Genomic DNA, 21764 nt, shown 5'->3' on the forward strand with positions numbered 1-21764 from the left:
AAGGTTGTGCACACAGTCAGGTAAATTCTTAGTCTTTATGTTTAATGTTTTAATTTTTATTTTAATGTCTAGACTTCAAATCAAGTCATGATTCAATCAAGAGAATTAAGTCATTTTACTACTTTGAGCACTTCACCCATTATTCAGAAGCACTACAGCTTATGAATTGGGAAAAACAGGTACAAAACACAAAAAAAATCATCAAGCAGGCCAAAATGTTTTTAAAAATTAATCTGCATTTTATCAGATATCTACTGACATGTAGTTGCTAGGATTAATGAAAAGAGATTAAGTTCCATATTTTGTTGTTTAGTAAAAAAATTAAAATATAATTAACTTTTTAAAATCTGTATCTGTGTCTGTGTTTCCCTCTTACATGTTTTTAATCTCTTAATGCATCTTTACCTTTCATCTTTTGGTGGTGCTCCTGTGCAAGGTCTGGAATGGCATGCTCACTGTTGGAGATTAACGAAAAGCAAGTGAATTGATAACATTTCTCTTTCAGTAAAGCAATCTGTAAGTGTGGCTATCAGAAAACTTCACATTCAGGGGAAGCTTTGAAGCCTGAAGAGTTTCTGGGCGAGTTGTGGGATCCAAGGAAACATGTTCGCGAGGTTCCAACCGATGCGTTTGGAGACATTACATTCCCTGGCCTCGGGCAGAAAGTCGGCAAGGTATAGCTGTTCTATAGGAAGCCAAGATTGGTAAAGACCGGGGGGAGGGGGAGAATTTGGCTAGAACACTGCTGTAACATCCCCACTCTTTTTGAGAAATGCCCTAAGATTTTTAATGACCAAAGAAAGTAAGGACTTCGGTTTTACATCTCATTCAAAGCATGGTGCATTTTTACAGTATAGTGTCACCATCTCTATACTGGGCATTAGGACTTACACAGACTACCGGTTGAGCACTGTCTACTGGTCCCGCTAACACCTCTTCCAGGAGCAACCTTAGTTTTCTCACGTCTAACATCCAGGTACTGACCAGTCTTGCACCTGCTTAACTTCAGAATGTTACCAGTTGTGAGTTGCAGGGTGATATGGCTGCTTGCATTCAGTCCACTGATATTGTTTTCAACAGGATTCATCCTTCAGCCAAATAAGACTGATGCCAGAAGTACCTTTAAAATGTATATCTTTCCATTTATTATTCATCCTTCTGTCTATCTTAATAGATCACAAGGACAAGGTTTTTGTACTCCAGGCATGGTCATTTTTTATGATTGTGTAATTCTTTAGATTAGTCTTAATCATCAAATTGTCTATTTGTGTCCTGCAATTATGCTAATCTTACACATTGTTTTGTGTTCTTAATATAAAATCAGATCACTTTAAAACAAAGTTGTTGAAAATTGTCAAAACATGCACATTTCTTATTATCAATTGATAACTATGCAACTATTAATCCATCATAAACATGCAAGACCACACATTGGATAGTTCACCAGTCCATCACAGAGTGCTTGCACACACACAAAGGTGTACTGTGCTACCCATGAAGTGTAATCAATTTAGACTGAAGTGTAATCAATTTAATCAAGAAACCTCATTTGTGTTGCTGGGTACATTTAAAAAACACATCCTTCATACATACAAACATACATAAAAAACCCATCAGGGATCAGTATTAGTCCTGTTAGGATTTTGATTGATCACTCTTTTAATATAGCAAGAGACTAACAGGATTTCATGTTGAAATAAAACTAATGCTTTCTGTAAAATAAATTACTTTTGGATTATATGAAAAACCCTACATCTAAGGTGAGAACATGCAAACGCAGGACCTAAGAGCTTGCAGCACTGCTGTGCAATGTTTAACCTAGAATAGGTACAGTAAATGTAAATCTGTTGTGTGGAAATAAAGTGTGACATGACCTAGATTTTTCAGATTTTTTCAAATTATATAGTTTTGAGTTAGCAATCTCACTAACTCCAACTCCCTGTTTTGTATGTCTAGTATGTGCGAGTCTCGTCAGACAGCTCAACAGAAACTCTCTACCAGTTGATGACGGAGTTCTGGGGCCTCAGCCCTCCTAATCTTCTCATCTCCGTTACTGGAGGAGCTAAGAACTTCTACATGAAATCTAGGTTGAAGGTGATGTTCCGCAGAGGGCTAATTAAAGTAGCCCACACCACAGGTGTGGACCTTTTTTATATTATTGACAATTATTTAATTTTGTTTTTGTCATCAAAGGCCAACTTTACATACATGAAGTAATTTTGATTTTTCAGAAAATAGTGAAGTTCAAATATTATGCAATAAGATAAAAATTATTTTCCTATAATATCATTATAATAACAATACCAGATTGTTCAGACTGTATTTTGTGTTTATCAGTGTGAATAAATGTCATTGAGTGGCTCTGATTTTTTAAAATTATGTAGTAAAGGAACAAGTAAAGTTTACTTTTACACTGAATTAACAGTGACAGAACGTAGAAAGAAGAAATAATGTTTTGACATGAATCTTCTGTAGGCATGGGAAAGGCTCAACAGCAGAAACATATTTCTGTAACATTTACTTGTTCCTTTCCCACTAACACAAACCAATGCAACTCACTACTCAAACTAGGTATACAGTTTATTATTATTTTTATCACTGCAAAACTAATTGAGAAATCTCTGTATATGTAAAGGAAAGTACATGTACTTTCCTTTTACAACCAGCTTGATTTTTATTGAAACCTGCAGTAATAGTTAAGCTATTTTCATTTGACGATTAGAATGTTAAATGGACCTAAATAATCAGATGGAAAATTGTAATAAAAAATCTAATAAAAACAGTTTTCTCAGCACATGGAATTTGTCATTTTAAATAAAGAAATGAGGAAGGGATTAAATATTTCACCAGTATCTACAAGCCATTAAGTGGTTAATTGACTTTTATCCTTCTTGCTAAAGGCCTCTGGGGATTAACTAATGCCCACTCTTTCATGCATTCTTGCTTAGTGCATGATATGTATTGGATTTCTCTAACTTTTAATTTATTATTTAAGAGCTCTTGAGCAGAATGATATCTCTGACAATGTTCTCCTGCAGGTGCCTGGATCGTGACAGGGGGCACTCACGCTGGGGTGATGAAGCATGTGGGGAAAGCAGTCAGAGACTACTCCATGAGCACCAGCTCCAAAGATGGCCAGATTGTTGCTATTGGCATAGCAACATGGGGCACAGTGCATAATCGCCAAAACCTGATCGACCCCGAGGTGAGTCTTGGGTGAAAGAAATTGAGGGTTCTTGCTGTTCTTATTGCTTACAGACCCTCAGTGTTATTCAGTATAGATGTGACAACTGTCAACGTGCAAACCCACATTAAGTCCATCACTGTCACTTTATTTTTTTTGCATTGTAAGCGAACAGTTTCTTCTTTCAAACCCCCTCTTCGGGATCCTAGTTTTTCATGGTGCCCCCTGCATGGATATCTTCATTCTCATTTGCTCTTCACTTAGCTCTGCTCACAAAATCACCTAATCTTCTCATGAGCCCTTCACTCTTTCTCTAAATCATTCCGTTAGACTCACTCAGTGTTGCCCAATCTCAATCTCCACTAAAATTACCTCAGTTCTTCACTCTTACTTTAGCAAGCACACCATCATGACTAACAGGGATTCATTTTTCTTCTCACAAATTATCTTGTACAGTAAAGGAAGCCTCTCTGTAATCAGTGTTTGCAATCCACATAGAGCCCATCCTGAGAGCTCCGTACCATATCATGTTTCACTGTCAGAATAGGACTGTGTAATTCTACAGGTTTTTCCAATTAACAAATGCAATTGTTTTTTCACAAAGCCACTGCTTAATCTCACTATTTCACAGGGGGTTTATAACATCTTGGCCTGAGGCTGCAAAAAATATTTTCAAGAATCTCCATTATTGAATAAAGAATGCCTTCAACAAAAGCAGTATGTTGTCCATGGATCTGTCCACAATAGCTAAAGGACAAGAAAACAGACTTGAGGTTTCAAGATGAAGGATTCTGTCTGATGAATAATAATAATAAGAGGAGAGCAGTCTGATTAATAATAATAATTATTAATTGGGGCACTCCACTCAAAGCGCTTTACAGGTAATGGGGACTCCCCTCCACCACCACCAATGTGCAGCATCCAACTGGAACGCTCACCACAAATCAGCTATCAGTGGGGAGGAGAGCAGAGTAATGAAGCCAATTTATAGAGGGGGATTGTTAGGAGGCCATGATTGATAAAGGCCGATGGGAAATTTGGCCAGGATGCCGGGGTTACACCCCTACTCTTTTCAAGAAACACCCTGGGATTTTTAATGACCACAGAGAGTCAGGACCTCGGTTTTACATCTCATCCGAAGGACAGCGCCTGTTTACAGTATAGTGTCCCCGTCACTATACTAGGGCATTAGGACCCACATGAGCTGCAGGATGAGCACCCCCTGCTGGCCCCACTAACACCTCTTCCAGCAGCAACCTTAGTTTTTCCTAGGAGGTCTCCCATCCAGGTACTGACCAGGCTCACACCTGCTTAGCTTCAGTGGGTTGCCAGTTGTGAGTTGCAGAGTGATATGGCTACTGGCTTGATTCCTAAAGTAAGCTTTGTGTATTGGATTTCCAACTACTGATTCACTCAGTTTCTTAATCTGTTCTCTCATCTTTTTTTCCACAAACCATCTAAATAGGAATTGCACACAATGTGCATGCAATCAAGCCAAAATGAACCAGCAATGCCCTAGCCTTCTTAATATCTTGTGCACAATAAACTAAGAATATGTTAGTCACAGAACATTCCGTACTAATGTATTACAAATAACATCCCACCATCAGTGGTACCCCCTCTCCAGATTTCTACCTTTTAAAATATACAGTTATGCTAGAAGCACTGTGCATCAACTATTTAACTGCATCAGCACCACTCCAAGCACCCACTATCACATCCTTGCCAGCATACAGTAGATCTATGCAGTAGAGATCTCTAGGCATTAGGCAGGACAAGGTCCAGTAAGGACACAGTGCCAGGGTAGAGAATGCATAGGCTTTCAACACAGTGCCAGGAACCTGGTTAGCAGCAGTGAGGCCAGTCAACCATATGTGCTACTATTGGAGCTATAATTTAGCAATAGCAATAAAATATCTGGGTAACACAGTGGCAATGGCACAGTGGTTAGCATTGCTGCCTTGCGGCGCTGGGGCCCTTGGGGTGATATCTTCTTGGAGTCCTCATGTTCACATGGGTTTTGTCTCAGCACTTTAGTTTTTTCCCATGCTCCAAAAAACATACTGATTATACTGGTTATTTCGATTCTGGGAAAATTGGCCCCGATGTGTGTGTTTCTATGTGTGCACTGCAATACACTGGCATCCTGTCCAGGGTGAATCCTGCCTTGCTCTCATTGCATGCCAGGATAGGCTCTGACACCCCCACAACACTATATTGGATTGAGCATGTTGTGTCAAACAAATTACAGCAATTCAGGTGTCCGTGTATCAGAAGTTGTCTTTATTACATATGCATATGGGAGCCTAGCTCTTGGAGAGAGTGGTCTTTTTATACAGTAAAGTCTGTAAAACTTGTCCATAAAAGGGATTAGACCTTGGCTGTGCACGTGAAGAAGCAGATAAGCAGGTTCCTCATTATTTTTGTAACACTGCCAAGAACATATTGTCATGCCCTGTACTCCTAGAGGGTGCTCTAGTTCCTAGTTCCCTGTGATTATTCATGTCTTCCAGTCTGTCTTGTTGTGTAGCCTATTTACTTCCTGTGTCTGCTCTGCTCCACGCTCAGCATTGAGGGTATGGATGTCCTGAGACCCACCTAGCACCAGGTCGCCCCACGTCCATTGCCTGATGTCACGGACGTCCAAAGGGACTAACCGAGGGGAGCAGGAGAGCGGAAAGAGACCCATATGCGTAGCGGCGAGACGGGAAAAAGGCCCGGGCTCATTAGTGCAAAGAGTTCAGGAATGCCGTATAGAAACCTATGCCCTCAGGGAGCGGACATGGGGCGCCCTGGTGCTAGGCGGGTCTCAGGACATCCGAACGTCAATGCTGAGCGAGGACAGACTGCAAGACCCGGAAATATAAAGCCAAAGGGAAAGAGAGGGACGGGAAGGACAGCAGACCGGAAACTAGGGACAGGACAGAGAAGGAGCGCCCTCTGGCAGCAGAGGGCGTGACACCCGAGGGCTTAGGTTTCTATACAGACATCATCCGACCCCCTGAGCCTGGGCTAACCTCCGTGTTGTCCCTTTTACTACTACAGAAAGGCTCTCTATTGCTCTCCTGGCCATTCCATGGCTTGCCCTTCCGACATCCGTGACACATATGGCAGTTATGCCTTGTAATTACAACAGACATGACAGTTCAGCATATACATACAAAAGTGGAACTACATACTTTCACAACTGCTGGAGTGGAAATTTACAAGACACAAGTGTTTAAAGTCTTATAAAAATACTTATCAGACAAGGAATTAAGAAAAATTCCCTTAGGCAGTTAGAAAATGGATGAATGGATTAATTTCTTTTATTTGCCCTGTGTCTCTGTCTCTTATGTGTTGACAAGCTGAATAACTTATACCATTTTATATACCCCGATGTAAAAGGTTAAAAATTGGTCAGGCATTTCACTTTCACATTCCAGTATAAACCATATTTTTCCACAGTGAATAACACCGTCCTTCTTGTTTACAGGGAAAATTCTCGGGCTATTACCCCTTGGATGAGACAAGCCAGGGCCGACTTTCCTGTCTGGATATCAACCACTCCCACTTCATCCTAGTGGATGATGGCACTCACGGGAAGTATGGAGTGGAGATTGCCTTGAGGAGCAAGCTGGAGAAATTAATCTCGGAGCAGCCACTTGGGAACCGAGGTGACTGAGCCTAGACACCTTGTACAGCCTGCTCAACTCGGATTATTTGTTTTTTATTATCTGTTATTGTCCTTACCTATTCAATCATTTCATATACAATTTTATATAATGAAAATTCACTCATTCCTTCTTTTTATCTTATTATTCTATTTCCATGGAAGATGGATCAGTTACAATCCCTGCTGTGTGTGTCGTACTGGAAGGAGGACCTGGGACACTTAATGTGAGTTTGCTGTTTATGAGATCATAGCTCAGACCAGTCGAACATTTAGTTTATACACCTTATGTACCAATGTGCAGTAAGTGCTACACCATGTGTAGAGTGTATCAGTAAGTGATGTGTATCACCCTGTCTATCACTTACTGCACATTGCAATTAATGTAAATGGCAAAAAAAGCAAAAGTAAGTACCAAGTGAAAGGAGGACAACCCATGAAGTATGTCCTCTTTTTTATTGCTCCCCAGACATATATATGCAGAGATATAAAAACACATATAAAGAAATAATGGAGAGAACTATCAAATGAGACATAAATGCCATAATGTACATTGGAAAGTGTTCAAATAATAAATTATTAGTGTTCAGGTTTTTTACAGATATAGTTATGTATACAGTATAGGATATATAAGATTGTTTTGCACTTATCATAAACTACAAGGTTCTGTTGTGGGTATATGATGAAATCATATAGAAAGTTGCATTTTTCCTAAAGTAGAGCACATGGATTGCGTGGCAATAGCAATTCAGACCCAAAGTGAAGTACTCAAATGTATTCAGTAAATAATGTGGACAAAGGAAACTCAATTTTTATTTTTTTAAAAATGTGCTGAAAAACATACAAAAGTTTTGTGCCAGTGAAGAATGTTTTTTTCTGACACGCTTCTTCCTTTTGTTATTTCCACCCTGCAGACAATCTACAATGCTGTGATTAATGGCACCCCTTGTGTCATCCTGGGGGGTTCTGGGAGGATTGCTGATGTCATTGCACAACTAGCCAACCTCCCTGTGTCTCAGGTCACCGTCTCTCTCATCAAGAAACAACTGAAGAGATTCTTTTCTAAAGAATATGACACCTTCTCTGAACTTAAAATCATAGAATGGACTAAGAAGGTAAAAAAAGGGTTCTTAAAGAGAGAGAAATGTCAGACCTGTGGTACTTCAAAAATAAGTAACACTGTGAAAAGACAGTGTACATAGACAATTTAGTTCTAGTTATAGTTCTAGGATATTATATCCACAACCAGACTGCAGCTTTGAGGCCCATTGGTTTGGGTTTTATTTCAGCCTTCAGCACTTAGCTGTGTGGAGTCTGCATATTTATCCAAACTTTGTTTATGTTTTTGTCAAACAATCCAGTTTTCTCCCACCTCTTAAAGACATGCACATTAGGTTTGACTTCCTATTCTAAGGTTTAACCTCAGGATATACAATATCTCTATGAGGAAGATGGTTCCCCGTTCATTGCCGAATCATGAGCAAAGAATTTGTTATATTTGAACCCTACAATTGAAAAAAAATATGTTGAGACAAAAGAGTAGGTGAGAGCTACACTAATGAACAGCCAGCCAGCAATTTCAATTGTAGAATAAGTAGATTTTATTATCTTTTGTAAAGACCTACGAAATCACGGTTTGATAAATACAGACCTGAAAAGTTTTCACCTCTGACAAGTCACAATTTAAGGATTTAAAAAAATATATAACTCTTATTGGGTTGGCACAAAAGTAACAGACTGTGATCCAATACAATGTGCTGTTCCGCTTTTCTTCTTGGATCATCCCCAAGATGCTACATCTAATTACAAGGAATAAGAGTCTGCTAATGGATAGGTGAATTACTACTTAGTTTCACATATAATTTTAAGGCTCCCAACATTATTGTCTAATGGTTTTCTCCAACAATATTTTTACCGTAGTTTGCAATTAATTGAATCTACGTAATCTATCAGTGCTTTATTTCTAAAAATTTTAATTAATGTTTATATTTAATTTTAAGTTCATCTGAATAATGTTGAGGTTTTGATTTAGGTGCATATATTTGTAAACCAAGTATCTGGTGATAATCAAACTGTACTGTGTTCTTAGATTCAAGACATTATCAGAATGCAGCAGCTTCTGACTGTTTTCCGCATAGATGAAGAAGGACGCAGTGATGTGGATGTTGCCATTCTTAAGGCACTTTTGAAAGGTACCAGTTCTGTTTCTCAGAATGCATGTTGACAGAGGGCATTCTGTGAAAAGTTTGTTTTTCAATTTATACATAACGTACCTGAAAAGCAATACTCTGCTCTGTCCCTGCCAGGATTCGATCACATGTATCTTGTAACCTCAGGGCACATGTAGTGCCATTCCCTAGACAGACTCTGCTATACCTAAAGATCAGGTCTTGTGCTGCATAGACATTTTTTACTGTCCAGATTTCAGGGGTGTGATATCATGCCTATTCTATGTTCAACACCACAGAGCCCTGTTATACATACAGAAAGGCATCTTAAACGCCAAAAAAACATAGTATTTTATAGAATATACAGTGTTTCATTTTTTTAGTATAAAAATACTATAAAATACTATTAGCTATACTTTAGAAACAGTCCAGACAATCCTCAAATTATGATCATGACAATATTGTTACAATTTATGGGTGTGTCCGAAAGAATAGAAAGTAAGAAATACAAAAAGTTAAACAAAGAACTAAAAGCAAAATGTCACATATAATCAATCCAATGGAGTGGGTATAATTTTAGACACATGAATTCTCTGGCACAGCTCTGGTGGAAAAGTAACAAATCAGAAGCAAATTAGGACAAATATTTATTAACAAGCCAAAACATGTCCAAAGTAAAAAATAATACAGCACTAAACCATCCTTCCTATAAGATGCATGTCCAAAAGTGAATGGGAATTATTTCCCTATTCTAAAATGCATCAGCAACTAGGAGAGAAAATTTTAGTTGTTTAGAGCTGGGGTCCTTAACCTGGGGGTAGTCCTGGGGGGGTCGTGCAATTGGCAACTGAGACAGAATCAACCAAAGGTTAACACACACACTACAGCGGTAAACAGGACATAAACACAGGTTCAGGGTGGTTACACATCAAAGGACAAAAACAGAGGTAAACGATTAACTATTATATACATCTGCACGGTTAAGACTATTTGCATTAGCCAGGTAACTTGGTAAAGACTATTTACATTAGCCAGGTAACTTGGTTAAGACTATTTATATTAGTAGGGTGATTTAGTGGTCACTCTGTGAGCCCACAGACCATCCCCCGGCTACAACTCCCAGCCTGCTCTGTGGTGCACCCGGCGAGGGTGCTACATTGATTTCTATTTGGTGGGCCATGATTGCATTTATATTTGTAGCGGTTTTTTCTTTTCTGCAAGGTAGTCATGATTAGCCTAGCAGTGGAGCATTTTTTAATAGGTGGCACTGTTAGAGTGAGAGCTAAAGATAAAGTGGAGAAACGCACAGCAGAAAACTCTGAACCGAAAAAAAAGGGAGAAAATGACTAAAAGTACCTAAAGTATGGATTTACACAGACAAGTGATGGAGAGGATGCATGACCGCTATTTGTGGTGTGTTGCGAAGTGTTGGCTAAGGAAAACCTCAAGCCCTCCAAACTGCTATGCCACTTGCAGACCAGACACTCAACCTTGCAGTTTAAACTACAGGAGCTAAGAGGCAAAAAATCTACCCTCCAAAAAAAACACCACTATGAACCAGAAGGCACTTCAGGCATCTTTCGTCGTAGCTAACTGGATTGCCATAATTGGGAAACCACACAAGTTAGGTGAAACTTTTTTCTTACCGAGCGCTAAGGAAACGGTTTCAATCATGTGTAGGAAAAGCGTTGCAGAGCAGCTAGCATTAATACCAGTGTAAATGATCCCGTGTCTAACCGCATTGGGCGTATGGCAAGAAACGTGGAAGAGCAGGCGATCGCTAAGATAAAATCTAGTGTGTATTTTTCTTTACAACTTGACGAGGCCACCGATATCTCCGGAGATGCACAAATTCTTGTTTACACCAGATTTAAGAGGGAGAAATTAATGAGGATTTTTTTTCTGTCGTCCTCTTCCCAAGCGTGCCACTGGCGATCAACTTTTCATTTTGCTGGGCACATACATATGTAGTTCAGGTGGGTAGCTGCGTCAGCATGCGTAGGCTGCAAAGGAACAAGTAACAGGTTTATTCCATGCTGAAAAAAAGAAGAAAGAGAACACAACATTTCGGCCATGGAGCCTTCTTACCGAGTGCTAAGGAAACAGTTTCAATTATGTGGGGGAAAAGCGCTGCAGAACAGCTAACATTAATACGTACAATGTACATGAGCATGAAATCAACTGGAACAAGTGTGTGGGAATCTGCTCAGACGGTACACGACTATGATTGACAAACACAGTAGGCTAGTTACGAAAGTTGCTACATTCGCTTTGTGGAATTATTGTATGATTCATAGACAAGCCTTCACGGCTAAGAAAATGTGGTAATAAAAAATCCCAGGGTGTTTCTTGAAAAGAGTAGGGGTGTTACTCTGGCATCGTAGCCAAATTTCCCATTGGCCTTTGCCATTATAGCTTCCTAATAATCCCCATCTATGAATTGGGTTCATCACTCTGTTGTCCTCCAGACTGATAGCTGGTGTGTGGTGGGCATACAGGAGCACTCTGGCTGCTATCATATCTTCTGCCCATCATTTTGAAATTTTATGACCTCTTAAGTCATAACAAATGAATCTCTAAGAAAATAATGTTGCATATGTCCAAAAAACAGAACAGCTAGAGTTCTTCACATGTGAATATCTGACAAAATTCTGACAAAATTAAAAAATACAGAATGTCTTGAAAAAGAAAGAAGCTACTGTTGGTATAAACAATCAGTGAAGACCAGTGAAAAGTGAACATCGACAATGTAAATTATAGTTAAACACTTCAACTGGGGAATTCAGAGTAGAACCCCCTAAGCTGAAGTCTTAGGCAATTAGAAAACAAATAGAGAAAAAATGACTCCTAATGAACAGGCCCCTGTACCATAAAGGCCTATACCTTTTCTTCGCTATCATTCTAATTTATACTACAATATTACACTAAAGTGTAATCTAAAGTGAAAGTATGAAAACTGAAATATATAACATAATATATAGCTTATTTCGAACTGACAAAGTAAACAGGAATCTTTAAGAAAATTAGAAAAAAAGAAAGCAGAGGAGTCTTATTGAGTCCTGATGTGGCTTTTGCCAAACATAAGGTATGAGTCATTTTAATCCAGACTTATTACTAAAAAAATATTTTGAGAAAGACTGACTGACCACCACTATTAAGCAGCCATTGTCGATGTTGCCAGAAGCCTGACATGTAGTTTTCGAAGCTTTTGTGCTGTACACTGGTCTTACTGTGTTGATCTGGCAACAGCAGCCTGCAGGTAGTTTGAGATGCAGGGCCATGCCAATTCTGGGGATATCTCAATCAGATTTACTAATCTTGTGCGGTGGTAGTGACTAGTTGTAGCACAGGACATTGTCAATTATGTCTAGAATTTATCTGAATATCACAACCACAGAAATCATATTGTCAACTGTTGTGCACCTAAGAACCTGGAATTACCTGGACACTGACATTCCTGCCCATTGCATCCCTCTGGCCGTTGCCCAAATTAATTTTTTTTTAATTTACTGTAACCATTATACTGTAAATTGGAACAGAAAATTGTGAGAGTGCTTTGATTACTTTTAGGAATCAAACATAATAATTTACACTCATACACATGGATTCCTCATATATAATATACACAATTTATTGATACTACACCAAAACATGCATAATAAATCTACAAATGTAATAGAATATATTTGTGAATTGATCTTCTGTGATAATACAGATTGATTGTTCACTGAGGGACTACCAAGAGTTAATAACATCAGTTAAAATACTATATACTTATTAAACGTTTGATATTGATCAGTTTAATATACTATTGGATTTAGTAAAATTATAGTCATCTGGTGAGGTACAACAATGGAATACCTGTGTTGTTGGGATTATTGGTTAGTACCTTTGACCCTATTGATGTTGCCTTCAACATGGTATTGGTTTAAGCACAGCATATTCATCACTATTATTTTAATCCAAAACATGGTGTCAGAAGCAGTCTAATCCTCACTGTACAGTCATTTTAAACCACAGTGGAATCAGCATAAGAATAAGATGTAGGCAATATTCCACCCTCAGAAGGATTAGTGATAATCTAACTGTAAATGTGGATAACTTCAGGCCAAATTTGAAGATTTCATGCTAGTGACAGGGCTGACAGACAGACCAGCAGAGATGACTCTAAGGAGACTGATGGACAATGAATGCCTCCACATTCATAAACATTAGCTGAATTTAACAGAAGACCTGAAAAATTTGAAAAATAATTGCAAAGTGTGGTCTGCAAACCACCAGTGGTCTGGGAGCTTGCGCCAGGTGGTCCAAGGGCTGACCTAATAATTTGTCTTAAAAAAGGTATACGCTGTTTAAGTCAGAGGAAAGAATATTGTAGTGTTTGCTAGGAAGGGGTCCCCCCTAGGTGCACTGTTAAGAACTGCAAACTGTAAAAAGTGGGAGGAAGGACTTGCGTATTGATTCTAGGTATCGGGGTTTCACCAGCCGTTAAGGGGACTGTGTGTGTCAGTAATGGGGCGAGCATCAGTCTAGTCGAAGCCTTGGCTGGCTTGAGGGTCTGCCGAAAGGGCAATGTTTCCATTCATTCTCCTTGGCTGTACCCTTCTGTTGCCTTTGTGTTTTAATGAAGCTTGAGTTATGGTGGACCACCATCCTCCCCATCAGTGCCTATCGTTTGTTTTAGTTTTACGCACCATGAATAAAACGATGTCAGACATGGAAAACGAGACAGTCAATTTGGCAGCAATTTTTTTAAGCAGAACAAGTAACATGGCTGACATTGTCTACAGATGGAACCAGGAACAATTTGATATTGCGTCCCTCAGCCAGGCTGAGTAACTGAAAGTAGTCACAGGCCACATCATTTGGCAAAGCATTCACTCAGTGGTGAGTGCCAGCAGATGCTGAAATCTGTTCCAGTTTTGTATGGGTGGCCAGAGGAAAAGAGTCTCCTAATCAGAGACTATTAGTCATTCAGAGATTAAATCAAAATAGCATCCTGTACAAAGGACCTTGGGTCATAATACTGAAAATGGTACAAATAAAGGTTTATTCCATGCTGAAAAGAAAAGAACAGAGACACAATGTTTTGGCTGGGGAGCCTTCTTCAGGTGTCCTTTGCAGCCTATGCATGCTGATTCAGCTACCTACTTGAACTTCGTGCTGAAAATGTTGGACATGAGATGCTTCCAAGAATCAAGCTGCATTGGTGGGGAAGCTAAAGACAAACCAGAGAGGCCAAACATGCAAGCAGAAATAAAAAGACTTTGTCAGACATCAAAGGTAGCGCAGCAGTTCATTGGCATTGACAACAATCTCCCGTCTGGTAGCCTCATTTTGCTGAAGATAACCAAGAGTTCAGCATGCAATGAATAATCGCACCGTCAACTGAAAGAAACCATGATGTCTCATTACATTTCAATGCGATTTGGAGATCGTCAGTATGCATCTGCTTAGTGATGCAGAGATTTCATACTCATAAACGATTGGTACACTTACTTTCACAAAGTTGTGCCTCCTCCAGCCCTCACAGCAGAAACCACTGCTGCATATTGTAAGGCTCAGTTTGTTACAGTTACGGTTCGGATGCTGTTGTTTGGGTATTTTTGAAAAACAAAGAGTGAATGCAGATAGTAATAGACATTTTAGACTTCAAAAGAGTCAGGTAAGATCCGAATGTGATTATATACTTACTAGTGAAAATTTCAGTCAATACATTCAATATTTTTTACTCTTCTTCATATTACATTTTACTTTCAGTAAGACGATTCCTAATGTATAGAACATCACAAAGAGATGTTCAGTAAATATTATTATTCTGAATTTGTGTTTACAGTATGTGCATTTAGACCCTTTTCTCTCCACAATAGTTGGTCAATATAACAAGTAAAAATGTATGCAGAAACACAATATAAACTGCTCACAGTTATAAAATGGATAGGCTTTCTTTACTTCCATTCAGATGATGTTATTGGCTTTATTGCAGAATAAAAACGAATTAACAGGAAAATAGAACTAGTGAGATTCTGTTAATCATATACTGTACTAATGATTGGCAGGTTGTAGAGAAATTTCTTATTTACTTTGACCTGCTGCCTGTATTCAAACATCTACAGTAGATACCTGTTTTGATCCATGTTGTTCCATTTCTTCCCAAACCCCAGCTTCCAAAGCCAGTGATTCTCTAGGTCACGGGAACTGGGAAAGGCAGCTTGAGTTGGCTGTGGCCTGGAACCGTGTGGACATCGCCGAGAGTGAAATCTTCACTGAGGATAGGCAGTGGAAGGTCAGTTCTCCTCTTCTCTTCTTACTCCAGGACTGGAAAAGAAAAACATTGCTTTCTGGTTATTTCAATTTGGCATTATTGCTGTGTTAAAGAGATCCTGATGAAGCACACGATCGGCAATTATTTTGGTTTTGCTGCAGCTCATTCCACCTTACACCATGTTTGAATCCACCTCAAAAATAAATGTCAGCCTTCATTTACTGATATCTTTTCACCAATCACTTAAGTATTTTTAAATAGCACCACTGTTCGTTAGTGTAGGAACAAAACAGCTTTGACAGAGAAACAATGTATACATTACTCCAACTCCTCTGGATTTTGGAGAGACACCGAATTTGATATTAGCATATTTTTGCCAATTGTAATTTTACTTTTGTTGTTTTTTTTTTGCTAATGTTGTTTTTATTTAGAGTATATTAAATGACTTTTCCAATACAAACCAAGGTGATGGAGAGTCTTCTTAAAGAGAAATACGAGGAAAGGCAACAAGGGAGAGAATTCACATTGAGAAAAAGTGGTGAACTGAACTGATGCAATACTGAAACACAGTCTTGTTTTGTCATATTAAGATGTTCGGAAGGAGTTGTTTGCGATAATTACATCAGAATTAAAAAGTATAGTAAAAAACAAAATCCTATGGTTGTAACCTTTCTTAATAAAACGGATCTTCACAAAACCTAAAGAGAAAATGGTGTATTTCCAAACCTGTTTGTTCATATACAGTACTGACACACCGAATAGCACTTTACAACAAATCACTATTTCATTAATAGACTTGTCTGCCAAAAATGTGGTTATGACACAGTCTATCTTTTTTGGGAGGGAGAGCTTAAGAACAAAAAAGAAACACAACTCTTTTAAGAAGAAAGACTTCAAAACTACTAATCTGTGCATCTTCTGTTTCTTTCCCACAGTCTAGTGATCTCCATCAGGCCACGCTGTCTGCTCTCATTGGGAACAGGACAGATTTTGTTAAGCTTCTTTTGGAGAACGGGGTCAGCCTGAAGGAGTTCCTTACTGAGGACATCCTGCTGGAGCTTTACAACAACCTCCTGCCTGGTAGCCTCATATTGCGCAAGATAGCCAAAAGGCTGAAGGAGGAAAAGGGGAAGAAGGGGCAGGACCTCAAGAGCAAGCAAAGGATCACACTGAGCCACGTGTCTGAAGAGCTGCGTCTGCTCCTAGGCAGCTACACACAGCCCCTCTACCCATTACCTGCTCCTCGGCGCCGGTTTGAAATACCCAACCATGACATCCGCATTATGGTAAGCATAGTCAACAACTTCAGATGAGGGGAGCACATAGAGATGCTTGACCTTCAGCTTTTTCCCATTATTGTGCCTTGGGGCAACCTTGTTGTGAAAGGCGCTTTATAAAAATAAATTGAATTGAATAAATGAAAATTGAATTATTAATTCCCTCCAGAAGTATTCTATGAAACACTATGAAACACACTCCTAAATCAATAGTATTGATTATTTCACTTCCCACTCACATTCAGGCAGAAAGCACTGCTCACTGCTGTTTTTATTGGCAGTTTTAACTTTTGTCATCACTGGTTTTACTTATGATTTACACACATTTTCTTTACTTTCACTTCTATTGTTTCTGATTTTGTCATGTTTTCACTATATTTTACTGTTGTATAATAATATATTCTGTTTATCAAAGTAAATAAATACAATGGTAGCATACATCATGGTAGGTTTTGTGATATTATCAAAGACTAGTATTTTTCCAACCAGTGTAAGAATTAGTAGTAATATCCAAAAACCTGCCCTGTTATTAATGGCTCAGAGAAACTTTAAACTGTTTGTAATATATGTTATAATGACATGTTGTACTGTACTTCTTCAGGTGTGAAGAAGGCTCCACAGCTAAAATGAAGCAATTCTATTATTTTCCTTTTAGCATTAAATTAACTTTTACCTGTTATGAAGAGACATTAATTGATATTTGTTTTTTATACTATAGTTGTCAGTAGCAGTATGTAGACTTTAAAGTACATTCCAGAATACAGCTTAATATTACTCAGAAAAATGGGCTGTATTCAAGCAGAAAGTACATTTGTGTAATTATAAAGTCACTAAACCCAACACCTCCAACAGTAAGCTGGGAGTCATACATAAATAACTTTTTAATTGTGAGATATGTATTACATGAGAAAAACTAGCCATGTAAATTTGCAGCAGATATTGAGCTTAGTGGATTTTCAAACAGCATTGGTTTTAATGTATTTAAATGTACAGTTTTTTTGTACATTTTAATGTACAGTTTTAATGTATTCTTTGATACATGTGTCATTTAAGATCATATGGGGCTGTTAGTAAGAGTAGGAGTGTTTCCAGGCTTGCTTAAATTTGACCCTGAATTTAAAAGTTAAAGTAATTTCTCACCTGTTCCGTTTTGTAGTGGGGATAATCACCGATTGCATTTTAGCCGGGTGGATGCTGAACTTAAGTGGTGAATGATGTGGATCCCCTTATTCTATAATTATGACAAATGAGTGATCTGACAAATGATAGTGACAAAGGAGCATGGGTGTGGTAACAAAGGCCTTCAAAATTGCTGTTGTTATCCCTGTGCCAAAAAAATATGGCTCTGGACAACCTAAATAATTTTAGTTCTATATCCAACTTACCCTTTCTTGCAAAAAATTTAGAATATGTTATAATTCAGTTAAATAATGGTCTCTTTGCAAATAACCTCTTCAAACCCTTCTAATTGTCATGACCATCAGCCAGTGGAGATCATCTCACAAAAGAACCAACCAGTACCAGCAGCGGGTTAATAATAACAAGTGCCAAGCCGCACTATTTAAACCATCCTAACCTGCTTTCCGTTGCTCGGTATTGAGTCTACTCGTTAAGAGCTCTACCTGGCGTTTTCCATACCTCGTATTATTCTGGATTCTGGACTTCCCTTTAGCCTTTCGACTTTGGATCTCGCCTCTCGTCTCGGATTGTTTGCCACCAGTGTACTTCCCGGATTTTGACCTACCTTACGCCTTTTGACCACGACCTCGCCTCTTGCTTCAGATTGTTTGCTTCAATTGTACTTCCTGGATTCTGAATCACCTTTTTCCACTGGACCACGAACTCGCATTACGTATTGGATTTTTCGCCTGCCTTGTCATCTACCTACTCCGGCGTCAGCACAGGATCCGTATACCTTTTCATTGAGGACTCCTGACACTAATCTGGTTTCTAATAACTTCACAGCACAGAAACTGCCCTGGTTAAAGTTTCTGATGATCTTCTTATGGCTTTTGACTCGAGTTCTGTTTCTATCCTTTATTCTTCTTGACCTTAGTGCTGCTTTTGACACTATAATCATGATATTTTACTTTCTCATCTTGAAACTTTTGGAGTTACTGACACTGCTCTTAAATGGTTCATGTCTTACCTCACTGATCGCTGTCAATTTGTCTGTCTCTTAGGGGCTTTAGCAGTGAAACTGGACTCATGAAGTCTATTTTCATGTTCAACCTTGGTCAACTATTTAGTTTACATGGTCTAATTTATTATTTCTACTCTGATGATATTCAGATCTACATTGATACCAAATCTGACATTGACGTTACACTGTCTAATTGCGTCTCTGACGTAAAAACATGGATGGCTCATAATTTCCTTAAACCGCGACAAGACTGAAGTCATGCTTCTTGGTACGCCAATACAGTAACCCTATCTGTAAATGGTTTCAATCAAAATTGAAGAACCAGGGAGTGATATGCCTCATGAGTATTTTTCGCGGAAGCTAAAAGAAATGAATGAACGGAAAGCTGCTTTTTCTAAACACTACGATCCCCAGCAAAGCTCTTCTTTCATCATACAAAGTTGCATACCTAGTAGCACAAGGCAAAAAGACTCATACTATTGCAGAAGAACTTGTTTTACCGGCTGCTATTGATATGGTCCATATTTTGGTGAGGGAGTCTGCTGCTAAACAACTCTTAAACATGCCTTTGGCAGATAATACAATTAGTCATTGAATACATGATATGGCTGAGGAAATAAATGAGCAGATGACTGAAAAACTAAAAGGTAAGGATTTCAGTATTCAATTGGATGAAGTAACTGACAACAACAATGACACCCATTTGATGCCCATTATGTGCGGTGTATAAACGAAGACAACATATTTTTTGAAGATCTTCTGTTCTGGAAAGATCTTAAATCTGGTACCAAACCTATGGATTTGTTTGAGATCATCGATACTGTCAAACAATATTGACTGGACCAACTTTGTTGGTGTGTACATGGATTGGTGGTCACTCGATGTCAGGTTGTTATGGACTACAAGCGCTCATATGTAACAAAGCTCCTGACGCTGTGTGGACGCACCGCATCATCCACAGGGCAGCACTCGCATCCCAGCACCTAAGTCCTGCTCTAAATGAAGTTCTATAAACATTAATCAAAGCGTTAGGATCGTCTTCATGATGACCGAACTCTTTGGTGTCTGAACCTTCAGTCCTTCCTCTCACAAATGAAACGTGAGGGAACTTTATTCATATCTAGTAGAAGAAAATCACCCCAGTGCTGAAAACTTACTTGACAGTGACTTTGTTTTAAAGTTGGCATACCTTTGTGACATTTTTGAAAAACTGAACTCGCTGAACATGTGCCCGCAGGGTAGTGAGACCCACATCTTACAACTGTCAGACAGAGTTTCGGCCTTCTAAAGGAAACTAAAAAAACTCTGCTGCAGCAGTTTGTGGAAGAAAACTAAGTTCAGTTGAATGAGGAATTAAAGTATGTGTTTGTGGAGCATTTATCACAACTCCACATTCACTTTGAGAAGTATTTTTCAGAAGATGTTGAACGGTACAACTGGGTCAGAGGTCCCTTCAATGCAGAGTGCCCATCAAACTTCACTACTACAGAGGAGGAGCAATTTATTGATCTTTCATCAGATGCCACATTGAAGGCCAAGTTTCTTTCTGTGTCGTTGCCTGAATTTTGGAGCTTAGTGAAGCAGGTGTACCCAGAAATAAGCAACTAAGCTCTGTGAATTCTGCCTTTGTGACGCTGGGTTTGCAGCACTTGCGGTTATCAAATCCAAGTTCAGATTAAGAGTCCATGTTGAGAAGGAGATGCACATTACCATTTAAAAAATACTACCCAGTATTTTTGGTGAATTATGTTAACATAATTTATTAAACAAGCCCACCTACCCATTAATAGGAATAAAAAATGTCTCCCCCTTTTTAAAAAAAACATTGATATTAAATGTTTACTTTTTCTAAGTCATTTTATTTGCATTTTACAAAGATGTTGACTTTTTTGTTATATTTTCAAATTGTTTTCACATTCAAATAATTTCAATAAATTGTGTTGTCAAGTATTTTTACTATTTTAATCACCCTCTTTGGTTTTGAAAATGATTCAAAATAATAAAAAATAAATCAACTTTGTTTTTATTTTGACCCATCATTGACCCATCATTTCCTTTTCAAATTTAGCTTCTGTAAAATATAATCTTTTGTAAAATATCGCACTGCCATATAAATTATTTTTGAGACAGGGGAGACATGTGGAAAATTTGACAGGTCAAGGGAGGCATGGACCCAAAAGGTTTGGGAACCCCTGCTTTACCAATTTGATTCCCCAGTTAGAGTGGGTCCATCGTACTGTGAGGAAACCTGTGCCAACATGAGCGAAGTGAAAAAGTAGAAAGTTGACAGTGAATGCCGAGTGTTCAACAAAGAATGGACTGCAAAATAGTTTTTCACAGAGGTTGGAACAAAGGCTACATGTTTAATTTGTAAGGAAAGTGTCACAGTGTTCAAAGAATACAATTCCAGTTGGCATTTTTCTACCAAACATGCTAACTATGCTAGCAATCTGTCAGGCGAAGAGTGGGCTAATAGAGCTTCCAAACTAGCCGCTAGTTTAAAGGCTCAGCAAAATGTATTTTTTCACCCTTCTACTATCCAAGAGGCCAGCACAAAGGCAAGCTACCTGCCTGCATATAAAATTGCTAAACAAAGCAAGCCGCTCTCTGAAGGGGAGCTTTTGAAGGAGCGTATGATAGAAACCGTAGATATTCTTTGTCCAGAGCATAAACAAATTTGAGAAAATAAGTTTATCACGCAGAATAGTTACTCATCGGGTCGAGGTAATCGGTGAAGACTTATGAGTTGAACGCCAAGTTTTTACTCAATTTTTATTTTTTTATATTTAAAATATTTATTTTTTTCTCTCAATAAGGTTATTGTTAATATTGAACTAATAAGCCTACAGTATGTTGGATTTTAAACTTATATGGGGCATAGGCTATCTGTAACAGCAGCCTAAAGTGACCCGCTTTACAGTTTCAAAATGTTATGTGGTCGGTGAGCTTTGATTTACAACCACTGTTCCTTTGTTTTTATGTCATCAATTATTTTAACGTTGTACCCCTTGATATATTAAATACTTTTACTGTTTCTGTCACTGATACACCTGCAATTCAAGCACCAACTATTTG

General features: G+C 38.5%; 1 protein-coding gene across 2 annotated transcripts in view; it reads left to right on the forward strand.

The window, feature by feature from the left end:
* Nucleotides 1-21764, forward strand: part of trpm2 (transient receptor potential cation channel, subfamily M, member 2) — an 85724-nt gene that overhangs the window by 10752 nt on the left and 53208 nt on the right. For both annotated transcript variants that reach the window (XM_088607254.1, XM_088607253.1), the window contains 9 exons: nt 506-674; nt 1957-2137; nt 3039-3205; nt 6660-6840; nt 7002-7063; nt 7751-7951; nt 8926-9028; nt 15169-15290; nt 16205-16555. In XM_088607254.1, the coding sequence (XP_088463380.1) occupies nt 506-674; nt 1957-2137; nt 3039-3205; nt 6660-6840; nt 7002-7063; nt 7751-7951; nt 8926-9028; nt 15169-15290; nt 16205-16555 (1537 nt within the window). The remainder of the gene's footprint in view (nt 1-505; nt 675-1956; nt 2138-3038; nt 3206-6659; nt 6841-7001; nt 7064-7750; nt 7952-8925; nt 9029-15168; nt 15291-16204; nt 16556-21764) is intronic.

This window comes from Lepisosteus platostomus, chromosome 14 (assembly GCF_059453375.1).
Source record: "Lepisosteus platostomus isolate fLepPlt1 chromosome 14, fLepPlt1.hap1, whole genome shotgun sequence".
Taxonomy (NCBI): Eukaryota; Metazoa; Chordata; class Actinopteri; order Semionotiformes; family Lepisosteidae; genus Lepisosteus; species Lepisosteus platostomus.